The 16,974-nt window shown below is 38.4% G+C and overlaps 1 protein-coding gene across 3 annotated transcripts in view; it reads right to left on the minus strand.

The window, feature by feature from the left end:
• Nucleotides 1–9,791: 9,791 nt before the first annotated feature.
• The window catches only part of LOC113097301 (membrane-spanning 4-domains subfamily A member 4A-like), a 30,022-nt gene continuing 22,839 nt past the window's right edge, over nucleotides 9,792–16,974 (minus strand). For 2 of the 3 annotated variants that reach the window (XM_026262542.1, XM_026262540.1), the window contains 2 exons: nucleotides 10,806–10,883; nucleotides 9,792–10,614 (listed from right to left, as the gene is read on the minus strand). In XM_026262542.1, coding sequence (XP_026118327.1) covers nucleotides 10,537–10,614; nucleotides 10,806–10,883 — 156 coding nt within the window. In that variant the 3' untranslated portion in view covers nucleotides 9,792–10,536. The remainder of the gene's footprint in view (nucleotides 10,615–10,805; nucleotides 10,884–16,974) is intronic. The other variant, XM_026262541.1, reaches the window with a different exon arrangement.

Raw genomic sequence — 16,974 nt, forward strand, 5'->3', positions numbered from 1 at the left:
CCCGTCTGGCTTCAGTGTTGTTTTGCGTTTGGATGTCTGTGTTTCCCCAGAACCTCATCCACTCTTCACACGTTAACTCAGCCACGGACACTTACCTTCGGCTCTATTTCCCGCAGTTCCTGTGCCACTCTCTCCTGCTGCCTTATGCCGTCTGCATCCGGATTACTCACCTTCTCTCCACCACCGTCTGGACTTCTGACCACTTCACCATCCCCTCGGAGTATTGCTGTCTCATCGTCATTGTTTGTTTATGTACCATCGCCATATCTTTTCATTAAAACTTTAAACTCGCTATTGTTTCCAGACTGTCCTTTCACCAGCCGTCACAGGGAGTCAATGGGAATGCTAACGCAAGTGAAGCTACAAGATGGCAGCCCCCGGCCGACTTCAACTTCCGGTCGACTTCCTTGCCGCCTGGTGAGGCAAAGCCGTGAACCCTCTGCACCCTGCTCTATCGAAACGTGCCAACTTATCGAAAAATGCTACCGTAGAGACCTAGGGCCTCATGTACAAAGCGTGCGTACGCACAGAAAAGTGCCGTAGGCTACGATCCTGTTTGTTGTTGGCGTCTGTACTGCGTTTGAGCTCCGTCACTATATTCTTTTCATTGACTATTTTTAACTTAATCAATTTTATACACCATCGTTTCCATTTCTACAATGTGTGAATATATCCTCTATTGTATTCTACAACAAAAACAATCAGAGCGCCTCGCTATCACTAGTTTTATTTTGATCTCCCGGGTCCGAAATTAGCTTATAGCCCGTTAGCATCAGCAAGTGTGGTTGCTGCTAACTGCGCTTATATTGCTTTAATGGCGGATTAAACACATCTGATTCAACTCATCAGCTCATTATCACATGGGTTAATGAGCTGATGATTTGAATCAGATGTGTTTAATTAGGGAGACAAAGAAAACGTGCAGTGTTGGGGGTACTCCAGGACAGGTTTGGGAACCACTGCTTTAAATGAATGGTTGTTGTCATGGTGTAAAGAACAGAAACTGCTATTTGTTAATAACTGGAATATTTTCTGGGAGCGTCCTAGGCTGTTTCGCGCTGATGGATTACACCCCAGTAAAATCGAAGCAGAGCTGCTTTCTGACAACATCTCCAGGACACTTCGCTCCATGTGACTAGTAAGTCAATTCTCAAATAACCATTATGATGACTTTTGTTCCACCCGCTTAAATGATAAAAGTACATGAAAAGTAAATGAACAAAAACAATTTTTAAAGTTTGGGCTCATATATATTTGATCACTCACACCCAAAGCAGTTATTGTAAATGAAATGATCACAGATAATAGTTTTGATGTACTCTGCTTGACTGAAACTTGGCTAAAACCAAAGGATTTTTTTGGTCTAAATGAGTCTACTCCACCAAACTACTGCTATAAGCATGAGCCCCGTCAGACCGGTCGTGGCGGAGGTGTTGCAACAATATACAGTGATATTTTCAATGTTACCCAGAAAACAGGATATAGGTTTAACTCTTTTGAAATACTTCTGGTAAATGTTACACTGTCAGACATGCAAAAGAAATCTAATGTATCTCTTGCTCTGGCTACTGTGTATAGACCACGAGGGCCATATACAGAATTCCTAAAAGAATTTGCAGATTTCCTCTCAGAACTTCTAGTTACAGTTGATAAAGCACTAATCATGGGAGATATTCACGTTGATAATACAAATGATACATTAGGACTTGCGTTTACTGACCTAATAAACTCTTTTGGAGTCAAGCAAAATGTCACCGGGCCCACTCATAGTTTTAATCATACACTAGATTTAATTATATCTCATGGAATCGATCTTACTGCTATAGATATTGTATCTCAAAGTGAAGATATTACAGACCATTTCCTTGTATCGTGCATGCTGCATATAACTGATATTAACTATATGTCTCAGCGTTACCGTCTGGGCAGAACTGTTTTTCCAGCCACCAAAGAAAGATTCGCAAATAACCTGCCTGATCTATCTCAACTGCTATCTGTACCCCAAAATACACATGAATTAGACACAGTGACTGACAACATGGGAACTAATTTCTCTAATATATTAGAAACTGTTGCCCCAATCAAATTTAAAATAAAAAAAAGGTTAGAGAAAAACGTATTGTGCCATGGTATAACAGTAATACTCACTCTCTCAAGAAAGAAACTCGTAGTCTTGAACGCAAATGTAGAAAAACTAACTTGGAAGTTTTTAGAATTGCATGGAAAAACAGTATGTCCAGCTATAGACAGACTCTAAAAACTGCTAGGGCAGAGCATATACACAAACTCATAGAAAATAACCAAAACAATCCAAGATTTTTATTTAGCACAGTGGCTAAATTAACAAATTACCAGACGCCACCTGATTCAAATATTCCACCAACGTTAAATAGTAATGACTTTATGAATTTCTTCACTGATAAAATAGATAACATTAGAAATACAATAGCGAATGTAGATTCTACAGCGTCTAACACTTCAGTTTCATCCATCGCACCCAAAGATAAACTGCAGTGCTTTACAACCATGGGAACAGGAAGAACTAATTAAACTTATCACTGTATCTAAACCAACAACATGTTTATTAGATCCCGTACCCACTAAATTACTGAAAGAGTTGTTACCTGTAGCCGAAGAACCGCTTCTCAATATTATTAACTCGTCGTTATCTTTAGGTCACGTCCCAAAACCATTCAAGCTGGCGGTTATCAAGCCTCTTATTAAGAAACCAAAACTAGATCCTAGTGTACTGGCAAATTATAGGCCTATTTAAAATTTTCCATTTATGTCAACAATTTTAGAAAAAGTTGTATCTGCTCAATTGAGCACCTGCATAAAAATGATCTGTATGAAGAATTTCAGTCAGGTTTCAGGCCCCACCATAGCACAGAAACTCCACTTGTTAAAATTACAAATGACCTGCTCCTTGCATCAGATCAAGGCTGCATCTCATTTCTAGTCTTACTTGATCTTAGTGCTGCGTTCGACACCTTAGATCATGACATACTCCTAGATAGATTACAAAACTATACAGGTATTCAAGGGCAGGCTCTAAGATGGTTTAGATCCTACCTGTCCGATCGCTACCATTTTGTTTACTTAAATGGTGTGTCATCTCATTTATCATCAGTAAAATATGGAGTGCCACAAGGATCCGTCCTAGGTCCCCTTCTATTTTCAATATACATGTTGCCCCTTGGTAATATTATTAGAAAATACAGAATTAGCTTCCACTGTTATGCTGATGATACTCAGCTATATTATCTCAACGAGACCAGATCAAACTTCTCAATTATCTAAGCTAACAGAGTGTGTTAAAAATGTAAAAGATTGGATGACAAATTATTTTCTCCAATTAAATTTGGATAAGACAGAGATATTAATTATTGGACCAAAAAACACTACACAGAATCTTGTAGATTACAATTTGCAACTAGACGGATGTACTGTTACTTCCTCTACAGTCAGAAATCTGGGTGTCATATTAGACAGCAAATTGTCTTTTGAAAATCATATTTCCAATGTTACAAAAACTGCATTCTTCCATCTTAGAAACATTGCCAAGCTACGAAACATGTTATCTGTTTCTGATGCAGAAAAGCTAGTTCATGCATTCATGACCTCTAGACTGGATTATTGTAATGCACTTCTAGGTGGTTGTCCTGCTTCGTCAATAAACAAGCTACAGGTAGTCCAAAATGCAGCAGCTAGAGTCCTTACCAGAAAATATGATCATATTACCCCAATTTTACAGTCTCTGCACTGGCTACCTATTAAGTTCCGTATCAGTTACAAATTATCATTACTTACCTATAAGGCCCTAAATGGTTTAGCTCCTGCGTACCTAACTAGCCTTCTACCACGCTACAACCCATCACGCACCCTAAGGTCACAAAATGCTGGACTTTTGGTCGTTCCTAGGATAGCAAAGTCCACTAAAGGAGGTAGAGCTTTTTCACATTTGGCTCCCAAACTCTGGAATAGCCTTCCTGATAATGTTCGGGGTTCAGACACACTCTCTCTGTTTAAATCTAGATTAAAAACGCATCTCTTTCGCCAAGCATTCGAATAATGTATCTCTTAAATCGTGAGTGTAGTTGCATCTGATCAAATGTGCAAATTTATTCATTAGCTTTGGTTAAACTAATATTAGTTTGTTGGATCAGCATTTATGCTAATGATGTCTCTATTTTGTTTCTTTGTTTTGCCACGGCATTTACATGCTTCAGTTTGGACCCAGAACACCTGGGAAGAGATGATGCTGACCCTCAGAGGACCTCAGATGATGCTAACCTTGAATCAACAAACAGAACTAACAAATATTGCTACAAGTGTGACTGAATCATATAATAATTATTAATTAATAATATTAATAATGTTCATTGTCTAGGTGACTACGTCTTGTATTCATTTTTTAAAAAAATCCTGTCAAACATGCACAAACTGACAGTCACCACCATAAGCTACTACTAAATATTATAGAAACATAATTTTCTGTAAAGTTGCTTTGTAACGATTCGTGTTGTAAAAAGCGCTATACAAATAAACTTGAATTGAATGTAATTGATCATTGTCACGGGCGGTCCACTAACAAACCCACCTTTTCTTGTGAAATATTGGGTAACATACTGTCGACCCTTTGCCTCTTTCACTTCTCTTATTTTTTTCTCTTTCCGTTTTTGACTTCCAGATTTTTGAGGCATTTTCACATCCTCTGTCAAGTTGAATCTGCCGGCGCTATTGTGTTGCCTTGTTTACTGGATACAATTTGGGCGGACTGAACCATTTTATGATAATCGAGAGGGGGAGAGGGGCCCACGGGTGTTTGTGTTTCCTAAACAAAAAAAAAATGTTGACACCAGGAAACAGCAAATAGAATAATTTAAAGTTAATCATTTTTACTATCAAATATTTCTTTTTAGCACCACAACTTTATTGGGGGCTTCTCTGGGCCCCATCTTAGTCATGGGCCCCGATAATCGTCATCGTTTACCCCCCCTTTACAGCGCCCCAGGTGTCATATATAGCCGCTAGAATGTGAATTCCTTTTTGAACGCAATTGGCCTATTTTTAGTAGTGACTGGCGGTTTTGAGAAAACCTGGCAACACTGGAAAGCACATGGAAATCTGCCAATGTTTCACATCCTCTGCCGAGAAAAGCTTGTATATCATCCAACACAAACGACTGCAGATAATCACTGCGACACGGAGCTAAGCCAACGATCCCGTGTGCATCTTAGAGGAACGTCAAACACTAGATAGTTTGTGGGGCACGAACTTAACTATAGCAAGTAAATGAATAAACGCAACAGTTTAAGCAAGGAACAATCGCGTCGGAATCTGCGGTTGTTGTCGCGTCGGCATCTGCGAACTCAAACATGTGTAAGTAAGATGTGTAACTACGGAGTATAAAGACGTGATTGAATAATGATGAAGGTAATTAGTGACGAAGTGATTGAGTGTTCCTGGTAGAACTTAGGCTAAAGCTTCCATTTGGGATCTATGTAACATTCTCTGATATTATGTAAATCTGCTCTTGATGTGCAGAAGAAGTCTATTCTTGAATAACTACCATGAACATGCGACATAAAGGTAAAATCCTTCTCTTTGGGGTGCAAATAACGCCAAATATCTGTTAAACCTAATGCTCTCATTATTCCTAAAACAGCTTTTACTTTTTTTGACTTGTGGTCCCCTTTCTCTTGGTAACCTATCAACACAACTATCTAATACACAGTTAAAGTCCCCACCAATTAAATACATTCCCTCACCTTTCTGTGCCAAAAGAGAGAAAAAGTTCTTGAAAAATTGTGGATAGTCCTCGTTAGGTGCATAAAGATTAAGAAAAGTGTTTTTATTGCATGGAATTGTTTCAACTATCATGATGTATCTTCCCTCTTTATCTTTATATACTTGCTCCATATTAAAAAAAACTGACTTGGCAAACATGATTTCAACACCTCTTCTCTTTCCCTTGTTATATGAGGAACTGTAAACTTGGTCCACCCATTCCCTCCTCAGTTTTAAATGTTCCCCATCAGAGAGGTGGGTCTCTTGAAGCAGTGCAATAGAGCATTGCATTTTTCTAAGCTGATTAAATATTTTATTTCTTTTAATTGTGCTACTCAGTCCTTTCACATTATACAGTATTGTTCAAAATAATAGCAGTACTAACGGAAGGTGACTAACCAGAATAATCAAGGTTTTTAGTATATTTTTTATTGCTACGTGGCAAACAAGTTACCAGTAGGTTCAGTAGATTGTCAGAAAACAAACAAGACCCAGCATTCATGATATGCACGCTCTTAAGGCTGTGCAATTGGGCAATTAGTTGAAAGGGGTGTGTTCAAAAAAATAGCAGTGTCTACCTTTGACTGTACAAACTCAAAACTATTTTGTACAAACTTTTTTTTTTTCTGGGATTTAGCAATCCTGTGAATCACTAAACTAATATTTAGTTGTATGACCACAGTTTTTTAAAACTGCTTGACATCTGTGTGGCATGGAGTCAACCAACTTGTGGCACCTCTCAGCTGTTATTCCACTCCATGATTCTTTAACAACATTCCACAATTCATTCACATTTCTTGGTTTTGCTTCAGAAACAGCATTTTTGATATCACCCCACAAGTTCTCAATTGGATTAAGGTCTGGAGATTGGGCTGGCCACTCCATAACATTAATTTTGTTGGTTTGGAACCAAGACTTTGCCCGTTTACTAGTGTGTTTTGGGTCATTGTCTTGTTGAAACAACCATTTCAAGGGCATGTCCTCTTCAGCATAGGGCAACATGACCTCTTCAAGTATTTTAACATATGCAAACTGATCCATGATCCCTGGTATGCGATAAATAGGCCCAACACCATAGTAGGAGAAACATGCCCATATCATGATGCTTGCACCTCCATGCTTCACTGTCTTCACTGTGTACTGTGGCTTGAATTCAGAGTTTGGGGGTCGTCTCACAAACTGCCTGTGGCCCTTGGACCCAAAAAGAACAATTTTACTCTCATCAGTCCACAAAATGTTCCTCCATTTCTCTTTAGGCCAGTTGATGTGTTCTTTGGCAAATTGTAACCTCTTCTGCACATGCCTTTTTTTTAACAGAGGGACTTTGCGGGGGATTCTTGAAAATAGATTAGCTTCACACAGACGTCTTCTAACTGTCACAGTACTTACAGGTAACTCCAGACTGTCTTTGATCATCCTGGAGGTGATCATTGGCTGAGCCTTTGCCATTCTGGTTATTCTTCTATCCATTTTGATGGTTGTCTTCCGTTTTCTTCCACGTCTCTCTGGTTTTGCTCTCCATTTTAAGGCATTGGAGATCATTTTAGCTGAACAGCCTATCATTTTTTGCACCTCTTTATAGGTTTTCCCCTCTCTAATCAACTTTTTAATCAAAGTACGCTGTTCTTCTGAACAATGTCTTGAACGACCCATTTTCCTCAGCTTTCAAATGCATGTTCAACAAGTGTTGGCTTCATCCTTAAATAGGGGCCACCTGATTCACACCTGTTTCTTCACAAAATTGATGACCTCAGTGATTGAATGCCACACTGCTATTTTTTTGAACACACCCCTTTCAACTAATTCAACTAATTGCCCAATTGCACAGCCTTAAGAGCGTGCATATCATGAATGCTGGGTCTCATTTGTTTTCTGAGAATCTACTGAACCTACTGGTAACTTGTTTGCCACGTAGCAATAAAAAAATATACGAAAAACCTTGATTATTCTGGTTAGTCACATTGTACTGCTATTATTTTGAACAATACTGTAACTGACACAAATTGAATTATGTATAGACATTGGTATAAATATTGTATGCTCTAGTCACCAGTATATGTACCAGTAATATACAATAAAAAAATAAATAAAAAAAACCTTTATCTGTCAAGGGTAGATAATTAAAGTAAACAAACACAAAAACAGGAACTATGTACACGATCAAGACTTCCAAACATCCATTTGGCCAAGTTCTTGTCTCGTAGGCCAAATCAGGATGTAAGAAGGGCAGGGAGTTGTGACGTTGACTCCCTGGGATATCAAAAGTGCACCAAGTGCGCGCAGCCAGTTTTGAAACACGGCCACCTCCAAGAGTGGTTTCCACTCAGCAAAACGGTCATCAGGGTAGGAAAGGTTTTTACTCCCGTCTACAGGTAGATCCTTATCTGTGCTGGATAGATACATTGAGCTCGCATATCTTTCATTTTGAGCTGTTTCATTACGTCTCGTACCTGCGTTCTCTTCCTCTGCAAAGGCGAATAGTCGTTGCCAAGAAGATCCGTTTCGTGTTGTAAAGGACCTGTTTCTGTGACCAGGCTTTTGGTGAGATTGCGTCCTTAACCACATAGTCCAGGAATCTCACTATTATCAATCTCGGGGGTGCGACGGGGTCTTGGCTGCATAAAATCTTTGTATCCATCTCCTATCGCAGCCTTCTGGAACTTGATATATTCTTAGATTATTCAGACGAAGTCTATTTTGCAAATCTTCGCATCTACCTGTGAGATCCGCCTCACGTTCTAGTAGATATCGTAACGCTCTTTCGTGTCTCATCCCAGTCTCCTCAGCAGTACTAATTCATTCCTCCGTCTCCACAATTCTACTCTCCATACCACTTATTTGTTTTTTTAAGTCCTCAACCGAGGTCTGATATTCTTGTTTGCTTATGCCCCTCTTGATTTTCTTTTCTTAGCAATTTCAGTTCTTCCATCACTTCAGTAAGTTCGGAGAGCACGCGGGCTAGATTTAGCAGGGCTGGGAAATTGTTTCTTATCATCTATATATAATATAATTGAATTTATGATACAAATTGGGATTTATTGTAAAAATTCGACAGAGCTTAGCTTTCAAGCGCCTGCCATTGCTCTGACGTCACCGGAAGTGGACCGAACAGAATATGTTAAAACCTCTAGTGAACGTCATAGGCCTGGTCTACACACAAAACAGTCGGAGATGCCTTTATGCATGTTCTTTTCTATTTTACGCATTAGTAGTAAATCAAGACATCGCAAGTTCTTTTTCTTTCTTTTATTTGAATAGAAAAGAGCATTAGAGATACTGGACATTGGGAAAAATGTGAAAATATAGTTATGTATTATAATGACTATATCAGTCCCTCCAGAAAAACGTGATTATGCGATCGCCTGATTCAATGCATAATCAGCCGAAAAGGGCCACATAATTATGCGGGGGTCGTATTTTTTCAAATACACAACACTTTCGCCGCATAAATTGCCGATTTCAGGCAGCAAAATATGCGGGGGTAGCATGATTTTACAATCCCTGTATTTTCGTTGCTAAAAAAATGACATATATCTTAGCAGAAAGTTGAAAAATGTTGCGTTTACTTCACACAAGTAAATCGCCATTATATCCCAAGGTAACCTTATGAAGTGAAGTAATTAAGCAACGTGAACATCATCTGCGAGACCCGCGGTGAAACCAGGGTGAAGCACGCAAATCACTCTCATTTGCCAACAAAAATAAGCGCAAAAGACCGCGCGAAGCAGTTAACCGGTGTGTTACATGACAGTGGGTGCAAATTATTTTGAGAGAGGGATGAGGATGAGGATGCCGAATGATAGGCCAGTGTTAGAGGCTACGCAGTTAGTTTTCATTTTCACAGTGGACTGTTGTAGTTTCATTCAGAAGTTGATGAACCTCTACGGTTGTAAGATTGCACTTTTTTTGTTACAGAATAGTACCAAAACCTTACAGTTGTAAGTATATTAGTAGTATGTAAAATAATTTACTGTAATTCCTGTAAAACAGCATTTTTTAAATATTTTATTTATTCATTTGTACAGAAGTTGTTGAATATTCCTTTTGTAAAGGTAGAGAACTTGTTTGACTCAATGTTTTGTAAGTTTGAGCAGAGACTGTCTCTGGTCATGTGTTATTTAAGGTCTGAAATAAAACAGAATGAGAACTTAAATATTATGTTATTTAGTATGCTTGCTTATCATATCATATCATAAGTAATGACTCTTTACAGTAGTAGTGAGAACAGGGTGTTGGGGGATCACCTTTTTTTCTCTTTTTCATCAAACCGCATTTTTGCAAGTTCCTGCGATTACATCGCATAAAATTGCAAAAATATCCTGCATATTCCATTCCATCCTGCACATCCGCGTTTTTCTGGAGGGACTGCTATATGTATTCAATAATATTCTTCATAATATATAGAAAAACATATGATAAACTGTTTGAATGCATACACACATATACTGAAACAGGTACATGCACTAGAAAATTACACAATTATAAGGAAAATATATAAAAGTTATGTGTTCAGCTGTAACTTTTGAAAGAGAAAATGTTTCAATAAAGCTATTTCATGCCAAATTAAAAGTATTTTTTTAAATGCATCAAAAGACATCCAAACATGATCCATGAATATACTGCAGAATACTGAAAAATATAAGCGCTGGTTTCCCATATATAGAAATGTATTATGTAATAAACTGCATTATATTTTCCAAAACATTCCCATATATTTTTCTTTCATATGGGACAACTGTCCACTTTTTAATACTTATTTATTTCATTGTATTGTGGAGGAGCGTCTGCAGAATGATGAGAGGAAGAGCTGCTGGCCACAGGGATCTGCAAGAAAACAGAGATATGATCAGTTTATTGATTGATTTTTATTGGTAATATTACCTAATAATTATTGCACTCATTACTGAGTGCCTAACATATTTCCAGCGCATGGATACTCATCCCTAATTTCAAATAATAAATTTTTCCTTACTAATTTTACTCAAATTGCAACTAAACTTACAAGTTTCTCTTACCTCTGAGCTGTTGAGATCGTGGAAAGGATTGGGCCTGAAATCACAGGGCTGTGGTGGAAGAACTTGAGCAAACTGCACCTTAGGGGGAGAAAATGCATGCTTTATGCCTTCTTACTGTGAGATACCAGAAATACATCAGTATCACAGGTTTATAAACCTTATTGTACTTTAAAAGGAATAAGAAAAAGCTAAAGACACAAATGCTTCGGACATGTCTTTTGGAATCAGGAATGTGTAAAAAACAGTTCTACAATAAATTTGTAAGAAAATAAGAGAAAAGAGAGATCCAAGGACACAGAGGGGAAACACAAGCAGCATTCATCACTAACTGGCCAGGAAGAACTGAAAGAGAGCAGCTTAAATTCACAGACTAAATGAGGATAATTATCAAATACAGATCAACAGAATGAACTAATCAAGGGAACTAAGGAAAAGTAGTTCAAGAAACAAAACAGGAGAACAAATAGTGTGACAGTGGTTTACTTTCCAGTCAATAGCCTACATTTACAACCACATAATAAAATAAGTAACTGAAATAAAGCAAATTAATCCTTAAACTAATCCTCACTAGGATGCTGCTTTTAGCCCCTCGAGGTATCATGGGCTTCATGGGACGAAACATAGAGTAATATTTAATAACCCACAAAAACAGGGTCACGATTTCTCGTTTCAAATCAAGTACTCAATAAATAAATAAAAATCCTTGGTTACATTTTGCCCATGTCGAATAATAATGAACTTAGCATAATTCTATTGTGAATTCATAAATGCTAGATTTAATTAAATATATGTAATGCAGGTTTAATATATGCGCTTTTATTATTTACATGCATGTGTGTTAGTAACATGCATCTCAGAGCAGATCCATTCACAGTAAATGCTGCTCCACACAAACTGTTATCTTTCACATTTGTGGAGCGTCTAACACTCCATCTCTGCATATTGTTATGAGTTAGGGTTTAAAGCAACATTAATCTGGGAATGCAACATGCGCCGTTTCATCAGATTTGTAAGGTAAATAATTTCTAAACCTATGCAATCACAGAAGAAAACATTGGTATCCTTCTTAATATGAAAAGTGTTCATTGCAATTTCGGTCCCACTTTATATTAGGTGGCCTTAACTACTATGTACTTACATAAAAAAATAAGTACAATGTACTTATTGTGTTCATATTGTATTGTAAAACACTTTTGCTGCTATTGAGGTGGGATAGGGCTAAGCTTAGGGAGAAGGTTGGAGGTATGAGTAAGTTTAAGGGTGGGTTAAGGTGTAAAGTATGGGTCAACAGTGTAATTATAAATGTAATTACAGAAATTAAATACAGATGTAATTACATGTCGTTTTTTTTTTTAATTTAAGTACAATGTAAAAACATGTATGTACACAATAAGTACATTGCACTAAATTATTAATTAAAATGTAAGTACATAGTAGTTAAGGCCACTTAATATAAAGTGGGTCCGCAATTTCTAATTAAAAGTTTCAACTTTCGGTCTGCCTTTACACGTTATGATGTCCACATATTCAAGAAATTACAGTAGCTGCAGCATTTCTGACGTAAAGAAATGACCAAATATTAAAGATTCAGTGGATGTTTGAAGTAAATGTTGTTTAGTAAACAATAAACAAGGATTAGATTGTGCAGCAAAATGTAAAAACAATCGTCAGGCCGTCTGCGCCTCTGCAGTAATTCGTTATAATTACATTACTTTTACCAGTAAAAAATAGTTACATTTAGTAGGGGTGCTCCGATCACGATCGGCCGATCGTTAATGCGCATCTCGTCAGTAAAGCCGGTTCTGTAATCAGCAGTTAATTCCATCAGGTGCGTGATTTCACATAGAGCAGCTGTTACTACACAGAGCCGTTGTTAACTGAGAAGATGCGCCAAAAAACGCTGAAAATGAAGTGGATTTGCGCATCTTCTCTATTAACAACGGTCCAAAGGCAGAAATCAGGAATGGCGTCAGGTGTGTCAGGGATAACCAGAATCGAAACCAGAAACAAGCAGAGATCGGGGCAGGCAGCAGAAAAATCAGAGTCGAACACACAGTCCAAAGGTCAAACACAGGAATAACAAACACAGGGGAAAAACGCTTGGAAATGTCAGACAGGCTAAACAAGACTTCAAGTGGAGTGAGTGTGCTGCTTGTATGTGTGTTTAAATGAAGTGCAGGTGTGGCAAGGAGATTAGCTGATGAATGAGGTGCAGGTGTGGCAAGGAGATTAGCTGATGAATGAGGTGCAGGTGTAGCAAGGAGATTAGCTGATGAATGAGGTGCAGGTGTAGCAAGGAGATTAGCTGATGAATGAGGTGCAGGTGTGGCAAGGTGATAGTGATGCAGTGACTCATGGGAGATGTAGTTTGGGTGTGGGGCAACAGATGAGAGGTGCTAGTGTCCAAGTGATGATATGGTGACATGGTTGATGGGTGGAATGGTCCTGAGTGGAGTGCCCTCTACTGAAGTTCGTGGGCACTCCAGCTAATGATCATGACGCATAAACACAATCAATGTTATTACCTGAATGTGGTTACAAGTAACTGTAACTGATAGTTTACATGTAACTGTTGTGTTCTGTGTTATACCTGCAGATGTTTACACTTAATGACATGTGACTGCGTTATCGGCAGGTGCCTGTTATTTGAGACATTTCACTTTCATCTGACATGCATGTGTATATATTTATCTAAAAGTAAAATGACTCTGTTATATTAGAACAGTGCAAAGGCAATTTGAGATGTTTTCTACATCAGCACACTTTTTATATGTTTTGTGTTTGAGTTCATTTGTATAGTAATGTAAGCAGTTTGAATTCAAGCTGCAGTGTAATGGTTTCCAGTAGCTATCAGTTTACTAGTTGATTTACATCTATCATTGTGTTATTTTTATACTCATTTTTGTTTTTGTTTACAAACCCGATTCCAAAGAAGTTGGGACACTGTACAAAAAAATGAATAAAAACAGAATGTAATGATGTGGAAGAAAATTCAATATTTTATTCAGAATACAACATAGATGACATATCAAATGTTTAAACTGAGAAAATGTAGCATTTTAAGGGAAAAATAATTAGATTTTGGCATAAACACATCTCAAAAAAGATGGGACAAGGCCATGTATACAACTGTGTGGCATCCTCTCTTCTTTTTATAACAAGAGGAGACAAGTTGTCCAAGTTTAGGAATAGGAATGTTGTCCCATTCTTGTCTAATACAGGCTTCTAGTTGCTCAACTGTCTTAGGTCTTTGTCTCATCTTCCTCTTTATGATGCACCAAATGTTTTCTATGGGTGAAAGATCTGGACTGCAGGCTGGCCATTTCAGTACCCGGATCCTTCTTTTACACAGCCATGATGTTGTAATTGATGCAGTATGTGGCCTGGCATTCTTCCCTGAAAGAGACTATGTCTGGATGAGAGCACATGTTGTTCTAGACCTTGGATATAGCTTTCAGCATTGATGGTGCTCATCTTTCCAGATGTGTAAGCTGCCCATGCCACACACTCATGCAACCCCATACCATCAGAGATGCAGGCTTCTGAACTGAGCACTGATAACAACTTGGGTTATCCTTGTCCTCTTTAGTCCGGATGACATGGTGTCCCAGTTTTCCAAAAAGAACTTCAAATTTTGATTAGTCTGACCACAGAACAGTTTTCCACTTTGCCACAGTCCATTTTAAATGAGCCTTGGCCCAGAGAAAACGCCTGCGCTTCTGGATCATGTTTAGATATGCTTTCTTTTTTGACCTATAGGGCCCTATAATACACCCGACGCAATGCGACGCAAGGCACAGCGCAAATGTGTTTGCTAGTTTCAGTCCGGCGCTGTTCACATTTTCTTGTCCAGCGCCATGTCATCTAATTAACAAATGCATTTGCAACCATGTGTGCGCCCATGGGCGTGCTGGTCTAAAAAAAGAGGTGTGTTCAGGCGCATGGATATTTTAAGGGAGCTGAAAATAGACTGCACCATAGACCAACTCAAACCTGATCTACAGGTCCTTCTCAAAACTTAGCATATTGTGATTAAAGTTCATTGTTTTCTATAATGTAATGATAAAAATTTAACTTTCATATATTTTAGATTCATTGCACAACAACTGAAATATTTCAGGTCTTTTATTGTTTTAATACTGATGATTTTGGCATACAGCTCATGAAAACCCAAAATTCCTATCTCAAAAAATTTGCATATCATGAAAAGGTTCTCTAAACGAGCTATTAACCTTATCACCTGAATCAACTAATTAACTCTAAACACCTGCAAAAGATTCCTGAGGCTTTTAAAAACTCCCAGCCTGGTTCATTACTCAAAACCGCAATCATGGGTAAGACTGCCGACCTGACTGCTGTTCAGAAGGCCATCATTGACACCCTCAAGCGAGAGGGTAAGACACAGAAAGAACTTTCTGAACGAATAGGCTGTTCCCAGAGTGCTGTATCAAGGCACCTCATGGGAAGTCTGTGGGAAGGAAAAAGCATGGCAAAAAATGCTGCACAACGAGAAGAGGTGACCGGACCCTGAGGAAGATTGTGGAGAAGGACCGATTCCAGAGCTTGGGGGACCTGCGGAAGCAGTGGACTGAGTCTGGAGTAGAAACATCCAGAGCCACCGTGCACAGGCGTGTGCAGGAAATGGGCTACAGAGAAGCAGCACTGGACTGTTGCTCAGTGGTCCAAAGTACTTTTTTCGGATGAAAGCAAATTTTGCATGTCATTCGGAAATCAAGGTGCCAGAGTCTGGAGGAAGACTGGGGAGAAGGAAATCCCAAAATGCCTGAAGTCCAGTGTCAAGTACCCACAGTCAGTGATGGTCTGGGGTGCCATGTCAGCTGCTGGGGTTGGTCCACTGTGTTTTATCAAGGGAAGGGTCAATGCAGCTAGCTATCAGGAGATTTTGGATCACTTCATGCTTCCATCTGCTGAAAAGCTTTATGGAGATGAAGATTTTGTTTTTCAGCACGACCTAGCATCTGCTCACAGTGCCAAAACCACTGGTAAATGGTTTACTGACCATGGTATTACTGTGCTCAAGTGGCCTGCCAACTCTCCTGACCTGAACCCCATAGAGAATCTGTGGGATATTGTGAAGAGAAAGTTGAGAGACGCAAGACCCCACACTGGATGAGCTTAAGGCCGCTATCGAAGCATCCTGGGCCTCCATAACACCTCAGCAGTGCTAAGGTTGACTTTTTTTGTATTAAAAACACTGTTCTTTTATTGGTCGGATGAAATATGCTAATTTTTTGAGATAGGAATTTGGGGTTTTCATGAGCTGTATGCCAAAATCATCAGTATTAAAACAATAAAAGACCTGAAATATTTCAGTTGGTGTGCAATGAATCTAAAATATATGAAAGTTTAATTTGTATCATTACATTATGGAAAATAATTAACTTTTATAACAATATGCTAATTTTGTAAAAAGGACCTGTACAGTCTGGCGCAATGTTTTTACTTTGTTATTTGAAAGGCGGGTGCACAACACGAGTACACCCTGCTTTTTAACAGAGCAAAAAATTTGTAGGCTAAATAAATAAATAAATAAATAAATAAATAAATAAATAAATAAATAAATAAATATATGCTAACATGTCATAATGGACTATTACACATAGTCATTGCATGTATCAGAATTAGGCTATAGAATTATCTATTTGAGCAGCTCTGTTTCATCACATAGATGCGTTCGGTCTTTGTGCTTGCCAAATTCCATCGTGTAAATAGCAAATACGTCATGCCACGAGCGCAACTGGCTCTTAAATGGAAGGCAAGATGAGACTCTGATTGGTTTATTGCATATTATGTCCAAAAAACACCCATTACTCATTAAGAGAATAGGGACAACCATTTTTCCATCATTAAAATAGCAAAAATGGATTTGTACATTCCCTGAGTGCACCTGCACAGTGCGCTATACACTTTACGTTTAGATCGTTAAAATATGCTGTTTTAGCTTGCAACGGCAAATGGCACGGTGGATTGTATTCACCGACAGTGTTTTCTGGAAGTATTCCTGAGCCCATATTGTGATTTCCATTACAGTATCATTCCTGTATGTGATGCAGTGCTGTCTAAGGCTCTGAAGATCATGGGCATCCAGTGTGGTTTTCCAGCTTTGACCCTTACGCACAGAGATTTTCCAGATTCTTTCAATCTTTGG

Source organism: Carassius auratus, unplaced genomic scaffold, assembly GCF_003368295.1.
Source record: "Carassius auratus strain Wakin unplaced genomic scaffold, ASM336829v1 scaf_tig00216181, whole genome shotgun sequence".
In the NCBI taxonomy this organism is placed as follows: domain Eukaryota; kingdom Metazoa; phylum Chordata; class Actinopteri; order Cypriniformes; family Cyprinidae; genus Carassius; species Carassius auratus.